At 30.7% G+C, this 17729-nt stretch overlaps 1 protein-coding gene across 1 annotated transcript in view; it reads right to left on the bottom strand.

Moving 5' to 3' along the window:
- Positions 1–10792, bottom strand: part of LOC142330171 (steroidogenic acute regulatory protein, mitochondrial-like) — a 38379-nt gene extending 27587 nt beyond the window's left edge. Inside the window, exons 1-4 of the mRNA XM_075375278.1 lie at positions 10497–10792; positions 7609–7755; positions 5300–5355; positions 2799–2948 (exon numbers count right to left, since the gene is read on the bottom strand). Coding sequence (XP_075231393.1) covers positions 2799–2948; positions 5300–5355; positions 7609–7755; positions 10497–10593 — 450 coding nt within the window. The 5' untranslated portion in view covers positions 10594–10792. The remainder of the gene's footprint in view (positions 1–2798; positions 2949–5299; positions 5356–7608; positions 7756–10496) is intronic.
- Positions 10793–17729: the final 6937 nt, after the last annotated feature.

Below are 17729 nucleotides of genomic sequence, written 5' to 3'. Positions count from 1 at the left end.
TCCAGAATTTGTACCGTTTATAAATGAGGTAGATGTCATTTTTAGTTAAAATATTAGTACAGTTATAGAGAGGTTAATATAGGAGTAAAATAAGTATGAAAAAAAATGAACTGCTGCGTTTTGTGTTTGTAGCAAAGTCTGACATAAACATAGAGATGTAATACATTTTATTGCAATGGGACAGAGAAAATGTTATTAAATGCAAATAGAAACTTTTGAAATGCAGTGTTATAGAAGAATATGGAAATTTAACTGGATTGAAAAATTTTCAAATGAAGAATTAAACCGAATAAAAACCTGTGCAAAATTCTTGCAGGAAGTGCTACGATGGAAGTTCATATCTATAAGGCCCTAAAAATTCAGTTAATTTAATATATAAGTGTAGAAAATAAAAATCATAGTAAGAGATGAGATTAGAATACGTAAATCATGTAATTAAAGATATATTACAGAAAAATACATTGAAATTAAAATATTACATAGAACAAAATCAAAAGGAAGTGCATCAAAAATGAATACTGTTTACGCCGTTTGCATAAAGTCGTTTTATTCCAATGAATTCAAGGTTATGGTCAAGTCTTGTAGTTTACAGGCTTGGTAATTTATTTCGCATTTTTTGTAAGGCTTATCATACGTGTATTTTAAAATAGGTTGTTTGGGTTTGTTTTCGATATCAATTTCTCTCAGTCTCCAGTTTGACTTGCTGATTGCATCATCATATTGGTGTCAACATATTTCATATCTCGCATTATTTACTGCTGTTTGGTCTTAATGTATATATTAGTCTTAAGTGTTTTTTATTCTCAACCAATTTCAATATTGTCATAGTTCCTAGAAGTCTATTTCTCTTTGTCTGCCCTGATGTCATTTCTTCAACTTGCGTATTCAGAATTTATTTTATCAGCCTTACGTAATTCTTTAGTGGTCTGCTTGCTTGTAAATTATTTTTGTTATGTCTTCGTTCTCGAATTCCACACGTTTTCTCTAATCGTTCTCATACTAAACACTAAGACTTGTTGCCAACACACACTCTCTTAGGTCTGCCGAGGTGTGGTTTCCCCCTCCTTTCACTCACGCCATTTTTTCGGCAGAGTAGATCAGACCTTCACCATGAAGAGTCACCTAATACTTTTCGCTCTCCAACTTTGTGCTAATATTTTCATCGTATTCATACTCGCATACCTGTTGCGGTATTTCTCTGTCGAAATTATCTCTAGTTCTACCCGTCAGTGGTTCGTTATTTTCCCCGATCTCTATGTTTTGTTTTTGCCTCGTTTCTTTGTCAAGTTTAATCTTCAAATTCTGTATATTGCGTCTATGCTGAAAGTGCTTCAATTACTACAAACTGCCAATTCTATCGACACTGAATCTTTTCTAGCTGCTGATTACATTGACATCGATGCAGAATCTCTCCGAACTCTGAGATGCCACATCCTGCTCAACCTCTAAATCACGTCTCACCCCCGTATTCCTGATACACCACTGCGGACTACGCCCAGGATTACTGTATGCATTCATTTACCTTCGCTCACGAGTTCGTCTCTTGCTAATATTTGTGTGCTACAGGCAAGTTCAATTTTTCATTATATATTACGTTAAACAGTTATTTTATCATTAAAATTTGTGGAACATTCAGTTAATCGTACCTTTGCGCATTTCAATTTCAAGTTTAGTTTAAAACCCTTTATTCACGACAGGTGGCTTATATAAGGTTGTGTTATCGTTCAGCTGCAACCTATTTTACGTGCTTAATTATTTCAATTTGTTGTTATTGTAATTAACTCTATCATGGAATCTTGTAACTTGTTAATCGCCGAGATTAATTCTTTTCTACTCATGAACTGTATTCATAATACTCTAAAATTAACCTAAAGCAAATTAATCCTGATGTGCAGTTATGTTTTAGGACTTCTTTGTAATTTTATATTTTCAAGAAAGCTTACTAGCAAAGGAACTCTATTTATATGTTTATTTATTTCAATTTGATTATTGTAATTAACTCTTTTTGTACTATAATCTTATTGTGGCCTTTTTGCTACACTAAACTAGAATTACATGTTTGAATTATTTAATGGTAAGTTTGTTGTTCATAAATCAGGAAAGGCCAGTGCCAATTAAGATTTACTGTAATTTATTTTTCTAAGTTAATGACATTTGTTCATTGCTAATTTTTCAATATTACAGCATTTGTCAGCAATGCAATTGTTTTTCAGTCATACTATGTTTATTGATGTTTTTGTTTTTCTAAGTATATAATTGTAAATTTCATTTTAATATTATTATTACTGATATGCTGATTTCAGTTGATATTTCTTATGTGAAATTAAGTTATGTTTATTTCATAATTTCATTTAATTTAAGGTTATGCTTTAACATAAGTTCAGTTGTTTTACATAATTAAAGTCCAATTTCTTTTGGCAAATACGAGCTGTGTGTTTTTTGTTAACTTTACCCAACAAATACCAAATATCTTTCAGACAAGAGGCTAGAGATAAAGAGCAATTTCTCTTCCAGTTACATAACCCAAGTATTTGCCAATAAGTAAGCGTGTGATATCGGGTCATAAGATGATGTAGGTTTGAATAATGTTATTGTCCTTACAATTAAAAAAACCGATCAATATTCATTAGAACATAATGTCATCTTTATTCTTTTATCTCTTTCCACATAAAGATTTCAAGAATAAAGAAATAATAAAAAACTTAACTAAACACAAAAAAATATGATGAATATTTGTAAAAGTAAAATGGGATTAGAGGAAAAGATATAACATAAAAACATAATTTTTTTTCTGTTACCTGCATTCGAAATACTTTGGTGTCATCAATATATTTACTTTCTACAACATCTTCTGAATTTTCACTACTTTCTCTAATCCAGCCATCAGAAAATAAAATTGTTACGGCCTTACTCAATGTATTTTGACCCTTCTGTACATATTCACGATCCTATAAAAAAAAATCATTATCTATAATTAATAATAAAATAAACTAATTAAATTAAATAAATTATTTTTTATAATAAACAATCATTTATTATTAGATGATGCAGTTTCTCAAATTAAGGGCTGAAAAGAAACACCAGGCTTGTAAATTTCCTTCTCAAAAATTAAAATAATGACAAACCTCAAAGATTAACCCAAAAAAATCAATAAAGATCAAGTATTAAAAAATAAATATCACATCCAATTTAAATATTCACGATAAATAGTTAGTAAAAACATAATAGACAAAGGAGCTTTAGAAAACTGTAAATCCAAATTAGAGAAATTCAGAATAAAAAGAATTTTTCTATATATGCAAAATTGAAGCATTAAAATACTATAATCAGACCAGTAATCTTATACGTAATTGAAAAAATAAATCCTCAAAATCAAAAGGAAAATTCTTAAAGAGAATCTAAAAACCAGAAAAACAGAAGAAGCATGCAGACTAAAATAAATAAGGAAACTTATAAATCCAAGAAGATTTGGATACTGTAATTAGAAAAATTTCCTGTCACATAATCTGAATAAATCCAAAAAGACTAAATAAGCAAAAATCTCGTAAAACTATGGAACTAAAAATCCAAACAGAATACATAAAGCAGATGAAAACCTAAGGATAAAGAGTAGGACTGTTTGGACAGAATGAAGTTTAGAGAAATAATTTATAATGTAACAGTTCGTATATGGATAAAAGAAAAACAAGCACAGAACTAAAACGGGTGCACTCTGAGAAAATGAATAAAATATAGAAAAGAAGCAAAAAAAGAAATGATATTGGTGTAGTTCCTAATAGGTCAATTCGAAGTAAAATAATAAAAAAATGAATAATTCATAAACCGGTTGTACGGGAAGACTGAGAATGTCTGATTGGTTTGCTTGGCATTTCTCCCGCCACCACCCTATTCGATCACCCTAAAGCATAAGACCAAATGTCTGTGCCACAAACGGCTACTGAGCCACAAAACAGTTCAGCAACCAGTGTACTAACTAGCTCCTAGAGCTAACCTAAAAGCGTGAGTAAATAAGCGTGGTACCATATAACACTCGCTTGTGTGTCCCACCGCCCACTCGTCATATTTCACTAAAATGGGTAGGCGCACCCCGTCAACTACTAAAGCATCTATGACTATAATAATTAAATTTCTCTTGTCAAAGATACAAATTCACTGCCACGCCTAGGCCGCTGAATGCCAGCAAGTACCTTTCCACCGATAAATCACTTGGACCCTTAATCTGACTGGTAGCCAACCATACCTCTGTTAGCTTCCTACAGCAGTGCGGTAGGAGTCTTTTCCCTTAGATAAACTACTGATGTCAGTTGAACAAAGCAACCGCATCAAGGAATTCCCTCATGGTCCGACAATGCAGCTCTCGCCACACTGACTCGCCGCTTGTGAGTGGCCAATTTTCCCCTTGACCTCTAAGTGAGGATGTCTGATGAAAATGTTGAACATGTCGGGGAGTCTTTCCTGTGCAATTCTAAAAAATCTTTCAGGTGCGAACTGGCAATACCAGTGATGACAGCACGGAATGTTTTAAAGAAACAGTTACATCGCATGTCCATGTTGTTTACAGGCGTTGCAGGCTTTGAAACCTGTCGACTTTGCAATCAGAATGTACAGCATGAAGATTACGACTCTCTTTTTCATATTGTGGTTAGTGACGAATCAATATTTCATCTTTGTGGAAAAATTAACATAAATAATGTTCATATCTAGGGAAAGTCAGAAAATCCACATGATTTCTTACAATGTGAAAACGACTTCCCAAAATTAAATGTTGTCTAAGCAACATCCTGACGGCAAGATTATGTTCCATTCTTTTTCAGTGAAGCAAGTGTAACAGGAGTTGGCTATATGCTCTGAACACACAACATATCCAAATAACCAACTCCAAGATGGACCAGAAAATTTTATTTGGCAACAAGATTTGGCATATTGAATTCACATTGACAAACTCTGTATGGGGTATAGGATTGGTTGAATGATATTTTCACCAACCACTGAATCGGTCGGCACAGGCTTGATTACAGAAATTTATATATCTAAATCTGTCAACAACAGCCAATTTCTATCATGAAAACTTGTTCTTATTTTTTGAGGGAGTCCAAAGAGATGATTTAATACTTTAGACCAAAATATACATAAGTATAATAAATATTATATAATGATGTCAAGTTAAATGCTTTATTAAAATGCTTCAAAGCAAAACAATGCTAAGAATGATAAAAATGCAACAGATATATCTCTTACTATTAACTTATAATATTCATCTATATAATTTACATAAACTATTTTCATTGTATGTACTTACCTGACGATTTAATGAAGGATTTTCAGTGACGTCCTCATTTTTGTCTTCTTCAGAATCTAAACATTATTTTGGACGTATTAAAGATGTGAATAAATAATATATAGTTATTTAATAGTAAACAGTAATGATAAAATTCTATTGTGAATAAAACAGTATAATTGGTTATTAAATTTAAAAAGAAAAAAAAAAAAAAATATATATATATATTTAAATAAGTATCAATAAGAAAATTTCCATTTTAAACATTACCAGCATTAATTAATAAAGTCAATAGTGCACATGACTATTCTGAACTATTGTCTTTATTAATTAATGCTGACTAATTTTTCAATTGAAGCTGACCAGCAGCTTCAACTACAACTTGCATCATTGCATTCACTGTAGGTCACCTAGTCCTGAAGCAATACTGGTTTTCACTGAAATCTCCTCAATTTGCTAAGTCTTCACTTAATCAAGTTGCTATGTCAAATATGTAAATTAAATAAAGAAATTTTTTTGTATCTCCTCAAATTTCTGATTTGGAGATTTAAATATTATTTTGTAATTTGGGAATCATCAGTCTAATGACTGGTTTGATTCTTAACAATGCTATCATTGATTATTACTCAACATATCCTATACAGAACTGTTGAGGTATAATAAGCCAAATAGCCTTCTTCATCCAGAAGGCCCTGGGTCAAATTCTGACCAAGTATGACATTTTTCATACACTACAGAACTACAGTTCTATATTCCCAAATACAAGCTTGAAGCTTATACAGTAAATTATTCAAAAAATAAGTAATAAAACAAAAAACTGTAACCACGCAAATTCAACTTCATTATACCTAAAAAAATTAACATTTAAAGCAATTAATTACTATTTTTTTTTTTTTTTTACGTTAAATTTGTAGCATATGAAAATACCATGTATTATCAGGATACGAACCCAGAAGAACCTCCAGATGAAAGGTGGTGATGCTACTACTCGTACCAACTCGTGCAAGTGGTAGTACCCGCCTACTTAGAACAGCTATTTAAAATTCTGGATATTTAAGGCTTACTGGTCTTATCAACACTTTGGAAACTAGCTATAAAAAATATTAAATGGCTGCCATTTTTATTACGAATGAAATAATCCAAAGTTCTTTGCATCAAAATCCTTTCCGTATTTAATAGAAATTACATCTGAATATCTAAACTGCGGCTTCTTTGATGAAGTGGTAGCATCTCAATCTTTTATCCAGAAGGTTCTGGATTCAAATCCTGGCCAGGCATGGCATGTACTATGAAATTTCCATTCTACATAACCCCAGACTTATATAGTAATTTATTCATAAAAAATAAATAGTTAAATAAAACAGTAATTTTATATAAGTGTGCTGTATCCTATTTCATAATATGTAAATTTCCTTCATAATAGATTAACATTTAAAGCAATTAATTAACTTTTAGAGATTAGGCAAGTTAATAATTTAAATAAAATTTTGCTGTTCCATCTAAATAAATTAATATACGGGATATTAATAAAGTAGTACAAATGGCAATTCTTAAATATATTTTCAATTGTTAAAGGTAAAAAATAAAATTTAGCAGATGCATCTACCTTGAAATGATTTATTTTTCTGTGGTATGAGATCACTAAACTCCAAACACCCAGGGTTTCATCATGGAGGGCAAATAAAAAAAATGTTAAATGAAAAGGTTTGATATATATTTTGAAGGTCACTGAAAATTTTCTTATTAATATATTTTGTTATTTTTTTTCATATCTCAAAACGAATCTTATAAATCATTTTCAGGTAGTTACATTTACAATTTTTTTTTCTTTTCCCTGTTGCACAGTAATTTAAAGAGGTACTATTATCATTTTTGAAACTAGCTGTGGAAAACGTTAAATGGGCACAATTTTGTTATGGTTGTCAGTCAAATAAATTATACATCAATTTTTTTTGGTTTTAAATGCTCTTTAAAATGATGTTTATAACTCTACCTTTTACTTTTAAAATTTTTAAATTGCTCTTCTGGGGGTTTTGAGTATCGCTATCTCTTGCTGAAAAAAAAATAATAATAGGTAAGTAACCTAACAACCAGATGATTAAAAAACTTCCAAGTTAAAAAAAATTAAAAATAAACAATTATTAATAAACAGCATTTAACAGTATTCCTGTTTTGTTTAAATTTAACAATTGCAACCAAAATTGCATAAGAAAAAATATTTTGATATATAAATAAACCAAATATAATGGAATTTAAATGCATCATTTAATTACTTCTGTAATTTAATTTTTTTGTATCTTACAATTACCAACATATCTTTAAATGCTAACCATAAAGCGTCTCAAATGGAGAATAAAATTGTGATATAGTTGAAGCAGCAATTGTAACTGCTCGTGCTATTCTTCTTCTTAAAATAGAATATGGTTCATCGTAAATCAACAAAAGTGGATATTTTCTACCTTCAACAATTAGTGAACCTGCAAAAAAAAATTTGTTAACTGAAATTATTAATTGAAAAAAGATTTTAGAATATGCGTATCCCTTGAAGAAACGCATCAGTAAAGTAATTGTGGTGAATGAGATAAGAAACAGGTAAAACTTATTACGGATCTTCCAGAGGCATTTAAAATTTTTCAGACAAAGTGAAAAAATATGGAAGCGAATCATAGGTACACAAAAAAAGGCTGGATAGCAGAATTCAGGCAACAGAGATGAGGTTTTTATATAGTGTATGTGGTTGCACAAGGAGGTACAGGATCAGGAATGAGGAGATCATACAAGAGGGCTTTCAGTACAACCTTTATACGACAGAATAAAACAAAATAGACAAAGGTGGTCAAACCAATTGAGTAAGATGACGCAAGAGAGGATACCAGCAGCTTATCAACCTGCGGGAAGAAGAGCTGTGGTGAGACTAAGGAAACAACGGGTATCAGAACAGGTCTAGATAACCTAATCCCTGTAATGAAGAAGAAGAAAGTAAGAAAATATCATTTATAAAATGCTGCTTAATCATTTCCTAGATGAATATAATTTTTTTGCAAATTTCAACAATAAATAGCTTAAATTAAATATTAAATCTATATAAACTAATTAAAAACAAATAAACACGTCTTAATGGAGCGTCACAGAAAGGTTTGTACAAGTCAGGTGCCGCACGTCTTAATGGAGTGTCACAAAAAAGTCCGATAGGACCTGGTCTGTAATTTTTGATGAGCTACACAGAAAAAGGTGATGAGTTCCTTAATTTGATTGTCACTGGTGATGAAACATGGATTTCGTATTACGCGCTAGAGAGAAAACGTCAGTCAAGTGAATAGCATCATCCTTAATCACCAACTGGACCGACAAAAGTCAAGCCACAGCCATTTGGACACAAACTGATGGCCACAGTCTTTCAGGATCAATTTGGCATATTGCTGATCAATTTCATGCCGCCTGGAATGACTATAACTGCAGAAGCCTTATAGACTTAGTTCCTTTTGATTACCATTTGTTTGGGAAACGGAAAGAATTTTTGAGTGGTAAGCGATTCGCGGGTGACAATGAATTTAAAAATGCTGTTTTTTAGTGGCTAAATGGACTGGTGACAGAAGAATACGATGAGGGTATACTGAAGCTGGGGCTGGGGTATCGCTACAATAAACGTCTTAATTCATGTGGCGATTATATAAAAAAGTAATATAAGGTATGTAGTTTAAGACAAATAATGAATATTTGTAAAGTTTTCAGAATAAATATTTTTACAACGAAACAGTTTTTACTTTAGAGGTAACCTCTAATATACTGACTACACACTTCCCTTGTAAATCATACATTACTTCAAAAATTGTATTTTTTATAGTCATCAATTCATATGGTTACGCACAATATGACACGCAGTCACTTGTACAAAGGGATATTGTAAATACAGCTGTCATATTTTTATAAAGGAACCTAATTATAAAATATGGTTTATACTGTAAACATTTTCTTTCACGTTTTTTAACAGTTCAGAGTACTAATTCTGGAGATGTTCATTGGAATTATTATTTTGTAAGATGACAGTTTACTGGAGACTAAACCAGAAAAAGAAAATTTCACTACGTTAAGCCCACACTGCAGTAAGGAGAATGTTGAAATGTTAACTGAATTGAATACAGGTTTTCCATGTGCTAACTAATGCTGATTATTTTAAAGGGTACAACACTATTGTCAATGGTTCAAGAACTTCATTACAGGCAAACTGGCATTTTAGATCAAATGTTTTTCATAGTTGTACGATGGTTTACCTTGGTTGGTATGTTAATAATCAGAACTACGGCACTTGGGATACTGAACCTGCAAATTTTCTTTAATTCTACCCTGCACCCACAAAAGATTGACTTATGGTGTGTTGTTAGTTTCAAGGTGATGAACAGTAGGACTCTTTATTTTTAAAAAAAAACAAAAAACTGTGGATGCTGCTATCTACCAAGAAATTAACCAATAGTTCATAATCTCACAGCAAGAGGATGAGCATCACTGCTGGTTACAACAGGACAGTGCCACTTCCCATACAGTTCGGTCTATTATGCAGATGTTACAGGATTTTTTTGAGGAAAGAATAATTTCTAAAGTACCGTAAATAACAAGATTCCCTGATCTGACTAGTCCAGACTTCTTTCTGTGGAGTTACTTAAAAGAAATTGTTTATAGAAGCAATCCTTGTATGCTGTAAAGAATTGAAAACAAGAGTAGCCAGAAACATACTCAAACGTGCCGAGAAGTGAACAGAAATGGTTGGACACCATTTTCAACACTTGTAAATTATTATCTAGTTGTTTGCCAGCAATGGCAGCTCATAGCTAAAATTAGTGTGGGTGCTGCTCCAGAAACTTCTTTTCTAGGCCTTTTCAAGGTCATGGTTAAAGTTTTCTGTAAAATAATAAAAGCTCAAAAAAAATTAATCAAATTGAATAGCTTGAAGCAGGAGAATAATCTAATTCTATATTTTATTGCATTCAAGAATGGTACATGGTTTTTAAGCATATTGTGCTTAAAAATTAATAATATGTCTGTTTAAACACTATAGTCCAACGGTGCTTAATTAAAAATTTCTTTTAATCCAATTTAATACATAGTAATAATAATAAGCTAAAATAAATAGTAATGTAATACACAAATTTTAAACAATTTTATAATATTAATATTCTAAAAACATATAAACATAATAAATTAATGAGTATTAACTATTTACTTGTTTTTGTATATCCCAGCTGAAATGATGTTAAAAAAATGTATATAAATACATTACAATATGAAATAATTATAATTATAATGCGATAACTTAACATTCTTTTAAATACATTTCTTAAATGAATTCCTATGATAGTCAGTTTTAAATGAGATCAGTTTTAAAAATAAAAAGATTGAGATAATAATCTATTAAATACCCAGTATAATTCAGAAAATGATCTACATAGTTACAATCATATCTGATAAGTTCATTAATTACAACAGTGTTATGTCATGTCACTTAACATAATAAATGATATAAATAAAAATGAAGGTTGTGACAGTAGAATGGAATTCTTCCTTAATTTTACCTTCCTAAACCTTTTTTGGTATATAAAATAAACAAGTTTTTATTCTAAAGTATATGATTCATATACTTTAGAATAAGATTCTATACGATATATAAGATTCTATATGATTCATATACTTTAGTTAAATAGAAATACATAAAGATCCTAAATATATAAAATAAATCAATTCATAAAGAGTTAATGAAAATTATATAACAACATTATTTATATGCACATTAAATGCGATGAAGAAAATTCGGGGTTTTTTAAATAGTATTAAAAAATTCAAACATAACGTCAAAAAGAGATCTTTCAATTATATTTTAAACAAATTGGTGGGGAAATATTTGAACTGGATTTGTAATTAAAAATGGTACAGAAACCATAATAAGTTAAAGTATTGTGTATAGAATAAGTAAGTAATAAGTAAGAATAAGTAAGTATTGTTTAAAGAATAATTGACGATTCTTTTTTGCAAATATTGCACGTTTATAGAAATAACAAGGTTAACTAAACGTTTAAAATTTTCTAAATACTGATCTACAAGATCATACGGGTCTTTTCTATCATTCCCTTCCCACTTTTTTTTTATCCAATTCACTCATATTTGCATGAAATTATCAATGTCAATTTCGGTCGCGCATTTTTAATTGTAGAAATCAACTTTCGATCAGAAAAACATGTACTTTATTGTTTCTCCCCCTCCACAAAAGTTTTCAAGTTTTTCACCTGGAAATAGCTCAAAGTAGCAGGAAATATTGTTAATAATAATAACCAGGTTGGGAAATAATCCAATCATCCGATATAACCATTTACTTTATAAATATAATCTAACAAAACTTAACTTACACTCACTAACCTTACTAATTACTGTTTTGATTTAAATAACCATGACTATCAACCCATTTTTTCTTTTATAACCTATTTTAAGAGGATTTTTCAATAACGAATCGGCACAGACTTCACGCATATAATTCTTGCAGTCTGTAAAGGGATCACAGTTCATTTAACGTTTATAATTGAAACGAATATCAGCTAACAAGAAATGATGTGAAGTAATCGACAACACTGATGCAAGTAATCGATGTTACTTCGAATCGTAACTAAAATATCGTACTCTGTAATTAATCTACCTAAATAAGCAGTAACTTTGGTACTATTTCTTTAAAGAAAATAAATGCAGGTAATCAGTATTCCTAAACAACGCCGAGGTCTTTTCTGTGATTCCCCAAAATATAAAAAATGGTTTCTCCATCCCAAAATGAAGTGACTATCATTTTTTGGCTATTTTCCCAACGATTCATAATGAAAAATATAAAAATTGGGAATAATAAAAATACAGATCAAATTATGAAGGTCAAATACTAATCTGTCTGCCCATTTTCATATCTGGAAAACTCACTTCTGACTTGTAGAGCAAGCCCTAACACAGATTATGATCTATATCAGATGTGAAAATATTAGAAGAAAAGATTCTGAGAAGAAAAAATTATAAGCTTTTGAAATGTGGTGCTATAGAAGAATGATAAAAATCAGATGGATGGATAAAGCGATAAATGAAGAGGTATTGTGGCAAATCAATGAAGAAAGAAGCATTTGTAAAAATATAGCTAAATGAAGAGACAGACTTATAGGCCACATATTAAGGCATCCTGGAATAGTCGCTTTAATATTGGAAGGACAGGTAGAAGGAAAAAATTGTGTAGGCAGACATGTTTGGAATATGTAAAACAAATTGTTAGGGATGTACGATGTAGGAGGTATACTGAAATGAAACTACTAGCACTAGATAGGGAATCTTCGAGAGCTGCATCAAACCAGTCAAATGACTGGACAAAAAAAAGGGGTAAAATATGTAAACATAACAAATACTTAAAAAGGTATTGATGACAGACTTAGTGTTTGTTAGGCACTTCAAAGCAAAATAAATTTGTTTATCCTTGTTTTTGTTTTTTTTTTATACTGAATAGGTTAAGGACATTTATTAAAAAAAATTAAAGTGATTACAATAAACATCACTTCAAGTAATAATACATATATATTTTTCACAATTTAAAATATAAATAAATGAAATAATGTTAAAATAAATAGATATTAAATACAAAAATTATATTTCTGTATTTAAAAATAGACTGTACTAGACAGAATGCAGTTTAGACAGCATTAGAGTTACAGAAAATAAGTTTTTATATATTTACAAAAATTAACCAAATATTATTATATTTGTGCAATATGAAATATACTAATACACAAACACAAAACAATAAATGAAAAGATAATTTAAATCCAACAAATCTTTGCTATGTTACTTCCTAAATGCATTTCAACTCAAAATTGTGTGGAAACATAATTATTATTAAACCTTTATGAAAACAAACTCTAGTCATCAGCTAACTTAAATTGAAAATAAATATAACTATTAACATAATATTTCTTGTGTAAAAATTGATTTTTCACAAAAAAAAAATATCATTCCCTGTAATTAATCTATCTAAATAAATAGTAACTTTAGTATTATTTCATAAGAAAAAAGATAATAAAAATAAAACATGGGTGTTTATAGTATCCCCTCACTTTTGACCTGATCTAGTTTGATTGTTACATCATTTTTATTTACACTTTTGTATAATTTGTCATAAAAAACTAAATCAAGACAAGAAATATTTTATGAAAATTAAAATACATTACAATTTCTGAAAGTAGAAATCAGTTTCCTGGTATTAAGTAAAATTAAACTTATATTAAAATTTAATAACATGATTTTTCTATAAATATCAAGAAACTATTTTAATTAAGAAATAACAGAAATCATATGTTTTTTTTTTTTTTTTTAGTGCTACTTTTAAGTGAGTTTGCAAGAATAATAATAATAATATAATAATTAAAACATAAAAGTAGAATTAAATGATATAATAAGTTACAAAGTATATTAAGAATAATGTTTTTATTACAAAAAAAAAACTTGTGATTTTATTTAACATTGTAACTCTTGTTTCTTTCTCTTCAATTCTGTTTTTTTTTTTCATGTAATTAAAATCAATTACAACAAATAGACTATTTACTTTTTATTCATGTAAAACTTTTACGAATAAGTTCAAAAAAGCCAGCAAAGTCAAAAAAAATTCCTTGAGCTGTCTCATATATTTAACAAGTTTTTAAAATGGAAATAATGCAATAAAATTAAGTTATGTAACTTAATTATTGTGGTTATACTATAGGCTTAATTGTTGATATTCTAGCCTTGAAGTAGGACAATTCATCTGTATTCCCATTTTAAATCTACTGTTAACCATTTTAAATCCACTTTCGAATAACTTCCACCGAATAAACTAAAAGAGAACGAACAAGTAACGTTCCATACACACACGGAGTAAAAAAAACCTATCTTCCACCAGCATGCCATGATCGGCACTGCTGGAGCAACAGTGTTCTCTCTCCCTCGCAGCCTCCATGGGCACATGCACACAACACACACTTCACAGTTCCAGCAGCATGGTTGCTGCTGGAACTGTGAAGTGCACAGTTCCATACAAAGATTTTTGTATCTTTTTCATAAACTGGGGGATGGCTACTGACATTATGCTTAAGGATTATATTTATTTATTTAGCGTATGGCACTAAGACACAACACCAATTACAGTCAAAGATTACAAAAAAAAAATTTCTAACAAATTAATATAAGCTACTGATTCTGAAGTCACCATCCGGATATCTTCAGAAGTCCCTTCATAAGCTGTCCTAGGGCAAACTTCTGTGATGTGTTTAATAGTTTGATTTTCACTAAACTTGCAAAAAAGCATCGATGTTTTACCCCATTTACACAGGAAATGGGCACACCTACCATGTTGAGTTTGTATTGTGTTTAACGTTGACCATGTCTTACATGGCAAGTCAAAACCTGGCGGCTTTTGAGTAGTACATGGAATTTGGTTATTCTGCTTGTGGTCCATTCTTGATACCAGGTGTCACGTCAGGTTGAATTCTTCCTCTGTGACAGCAATTGCTGTTTTGAAAGGTGGCTTTCTTGATCGGAAGGCGACCATGATTGGCATCCTCAATGCCTTCATGTAATGGTAGGTTTCAAGTGTCCATAATCTTATACTCTCTTATAAGGGCAATCATACGGTACAAATTTGGGGGTGGTATGTGGCTCAATACTGGGAACCATTCCACAGGAGTAGACCTGATAGCCCCAGCAATCATTCTCAAGTATCAATTCTATGAGCATAAGGGCTGTGTTAAGCCACACTGGCACACAACATTCCACAGCCAAGAAGATGAGGTTCAGAGCTGATGTGCGCAAAGAGGAAGCTGATGCTCCCCATTTTGTTCCACAGAGCTTATGTATAATGTTGTTTGTCGTTTTCAATTTCTTTGCAGTTCTCATTAGGTGCTCCTTAAATGAAAGCATTCTACGAAATATCTTTGTTCTATCATCCCTTCTCTCCAGACAGTGTTATAAGCGGTTGATAAATCAATGTATGCAGCAGAGGTTTTAAGATTTCTTTGGAACCCCGCTTCAATGTACGTCATGAGCGAGAGAACTTGGTCGTAGCAACTTCGTTTTGGCCTAAAGCCTGGTTGTTCAGTTGGTATAACATCAAATATTCTCTGACAGATTCTGTTCTAGATAAGCCTTCCTTTCTAGTAATTTATATGTCACTGATAGCAATGGTGTAGGCCTATATCTCTTAGGTATGTTTGCTGGTTTCTCCGCTTTTAAAATGGCTACTACCTTCGATTGCTTGAACTCTCTGGGTTCGCTGCTGGTCTGCTCTATGTCAGTGAAGACTCTGGCCAGCCAAAGTTTTGCGTATTTTCTGCAGTTTAACAGGAATTCCGTATTGATGCCATCAAATCCTTGTGCTTCTCCTGGAGCACCAATTATTTAATGTCTTCAAGTGTAAGGATTATATATTGTACAAGTATAAAGAAAAAAAGGGCTCATTATATTAAATGTTAATGATAATATTAAGTGGAAATAGGGGTTGGTGCAGTTCCACAGTGCCTATATGTAAGCCGCCTCTGATTTTGATAAAATCTTTTGTTTGATTTCTTTATGTTCTTTACTCTTGCTCTCAGCTCTAGTATTTACTTTTGTGAGCAGACTTGATATGTATTGTAGAAATGATTCAATATATCAATATTTTTATTATGTGTTTATTATAAATAATTTGTTTATTTTGATGAATTAATTCACCACATTAGTTTTAAAAAAAAGTTTGTATTAGTTAGGGAATTATGCGATGGAATTTTTTATTTTATTTAAAATGGCATGCCTGGTCAGGGGATTCAATCCCTCCGAGACCCTCAGATGAAAAGCCAAGCCCCTATTACTACTCCGCCATGAGATCACCTGTTATTAATGTCGGCTGTAATTATCATCTACCCTACAAAAAATACAATAATTATTATCTCTTCTATTAAATACACATCAACCTAATTCCAATGAGAATTTAATATAAGCACGTATTTTTGTATAAAATTCATTTTCAATATCTTCACTTCAAACTTTCTTCTTATTGTTTCATCAAAGAAGAAAGGTCAAGGCTGGCGAAACAGGTTTAAGGTGAGGGGAACAATTTCAAATAATTTTATATAAAAATTCTGATCAAAATCTGCTAAATGGAGCAGAGAGAAATGATATTATTAGTTACCCAACTTCTGCACAATGCATACTATATACTAGTTATTGTCATATAGCAGGATGAAAAGAGAGGAAAAGGCCGAGTTCCTGCCTCCTAAAAAAAAGGATTTTTTGAATGGGTATGGTAACACTAACAGAAAAATCCCTGGTTTTCTTTTCTTTTAAGCAGATTTCATAGGAAACCTACCTATTGTAATGGGTACCATGATTCAACTTCCAGAAAATTTTGACATCCCCAGACTCCAAAATCACCATCAGTTCAAAAGTTTATATAACCACTTATATATATATAAAATCTATATCACTTTCTTGTGGACACAATAACTGCCGTAATTTTGTGCCAATCACTTTCAAATTGATAAATAAAATATAACAACTCCAAATCTCGGTCAAGTTTGTTAATGGGCAAAATCTACCATGAGGGGCTTTTTCGAAAAAACAAAATATCGCTATAACTTTCTTGTTAAGTAAAATATCGTATTCATTTAAAGTTCCTACTACTCTTTGGATGAAGACCTAAAACTTATTTCACTTAAAAGTTTTTGATATCACCAACCATTGGCCCAGGGGATGGAAAAAATGGGGCTTCAAAGATAAAAAATCATACCTCCCTTAATAGGCACAGTATCAAATCGATTTAAACTGGGTCGTTAGTCCTCTAAACATTACCTAAAATTTTTGTCTGAAACAATTTTTGATATTACCAACCCTTACGGGTTACATGTTTTTGAAGTGATTAATAAGTACATGTTGAACTGATAAAATTTTAAAAAATTAACTGTTTACTGAAAAATGGGTAGATAAAATTCCTTTCTTTTTCGATGATGTTTCATCATCCAATTCATTATTATCATCATCAATAAATTTGGCATTTCCCTCTTTCAGAGCTAAATCCTGTAAAATGCCACAGCGTTTATATTTCCTGGAAATCCAAGTTGGACTCGTGAATGATTCAGGAATTCATTGGAATTTTGAAAGGAAAATTCTGAATTTTCTTTCAAAATTCCAATTCTTTGTTAAATTAAAGTCCAGGTTTCTTTTTATGGGCATGGTTAATCCTTACTCTTTCATCATTAAATCTCCTTAGTAATAGAGTGATTAACCATTCTTTAAAGTATATCTAGAATATGAAAGTATTACTGACTGGAATTAGTTGGAATCAATCACATCAAATAAAGGAAAGAGTGAAGGGGATTATTTATAGTTGCATCAACAATTATATTCATTAGCGACTTAAATGTAACTACTTGATTGTAAA

Source organism: Lycorma delicatula, chromosome 9 (assembly GCF_047948215.1).
Source record: "Lycorma delicatula isolate Av1 chromosome 9, ASM4794821v1, whole genome shotgun sequence".
Classification (NCBI taxonomy): Eukaryota; Metazoa; Arthropoda; class Insecta; order Hemiptera; family Fulgoridae; genus Lycorma; species Lycorma delicatula.
Note: the sequence above shows the minus strand (reverse complement) of the source record. Positions and strands in the feature narration are given on the sequence as shown.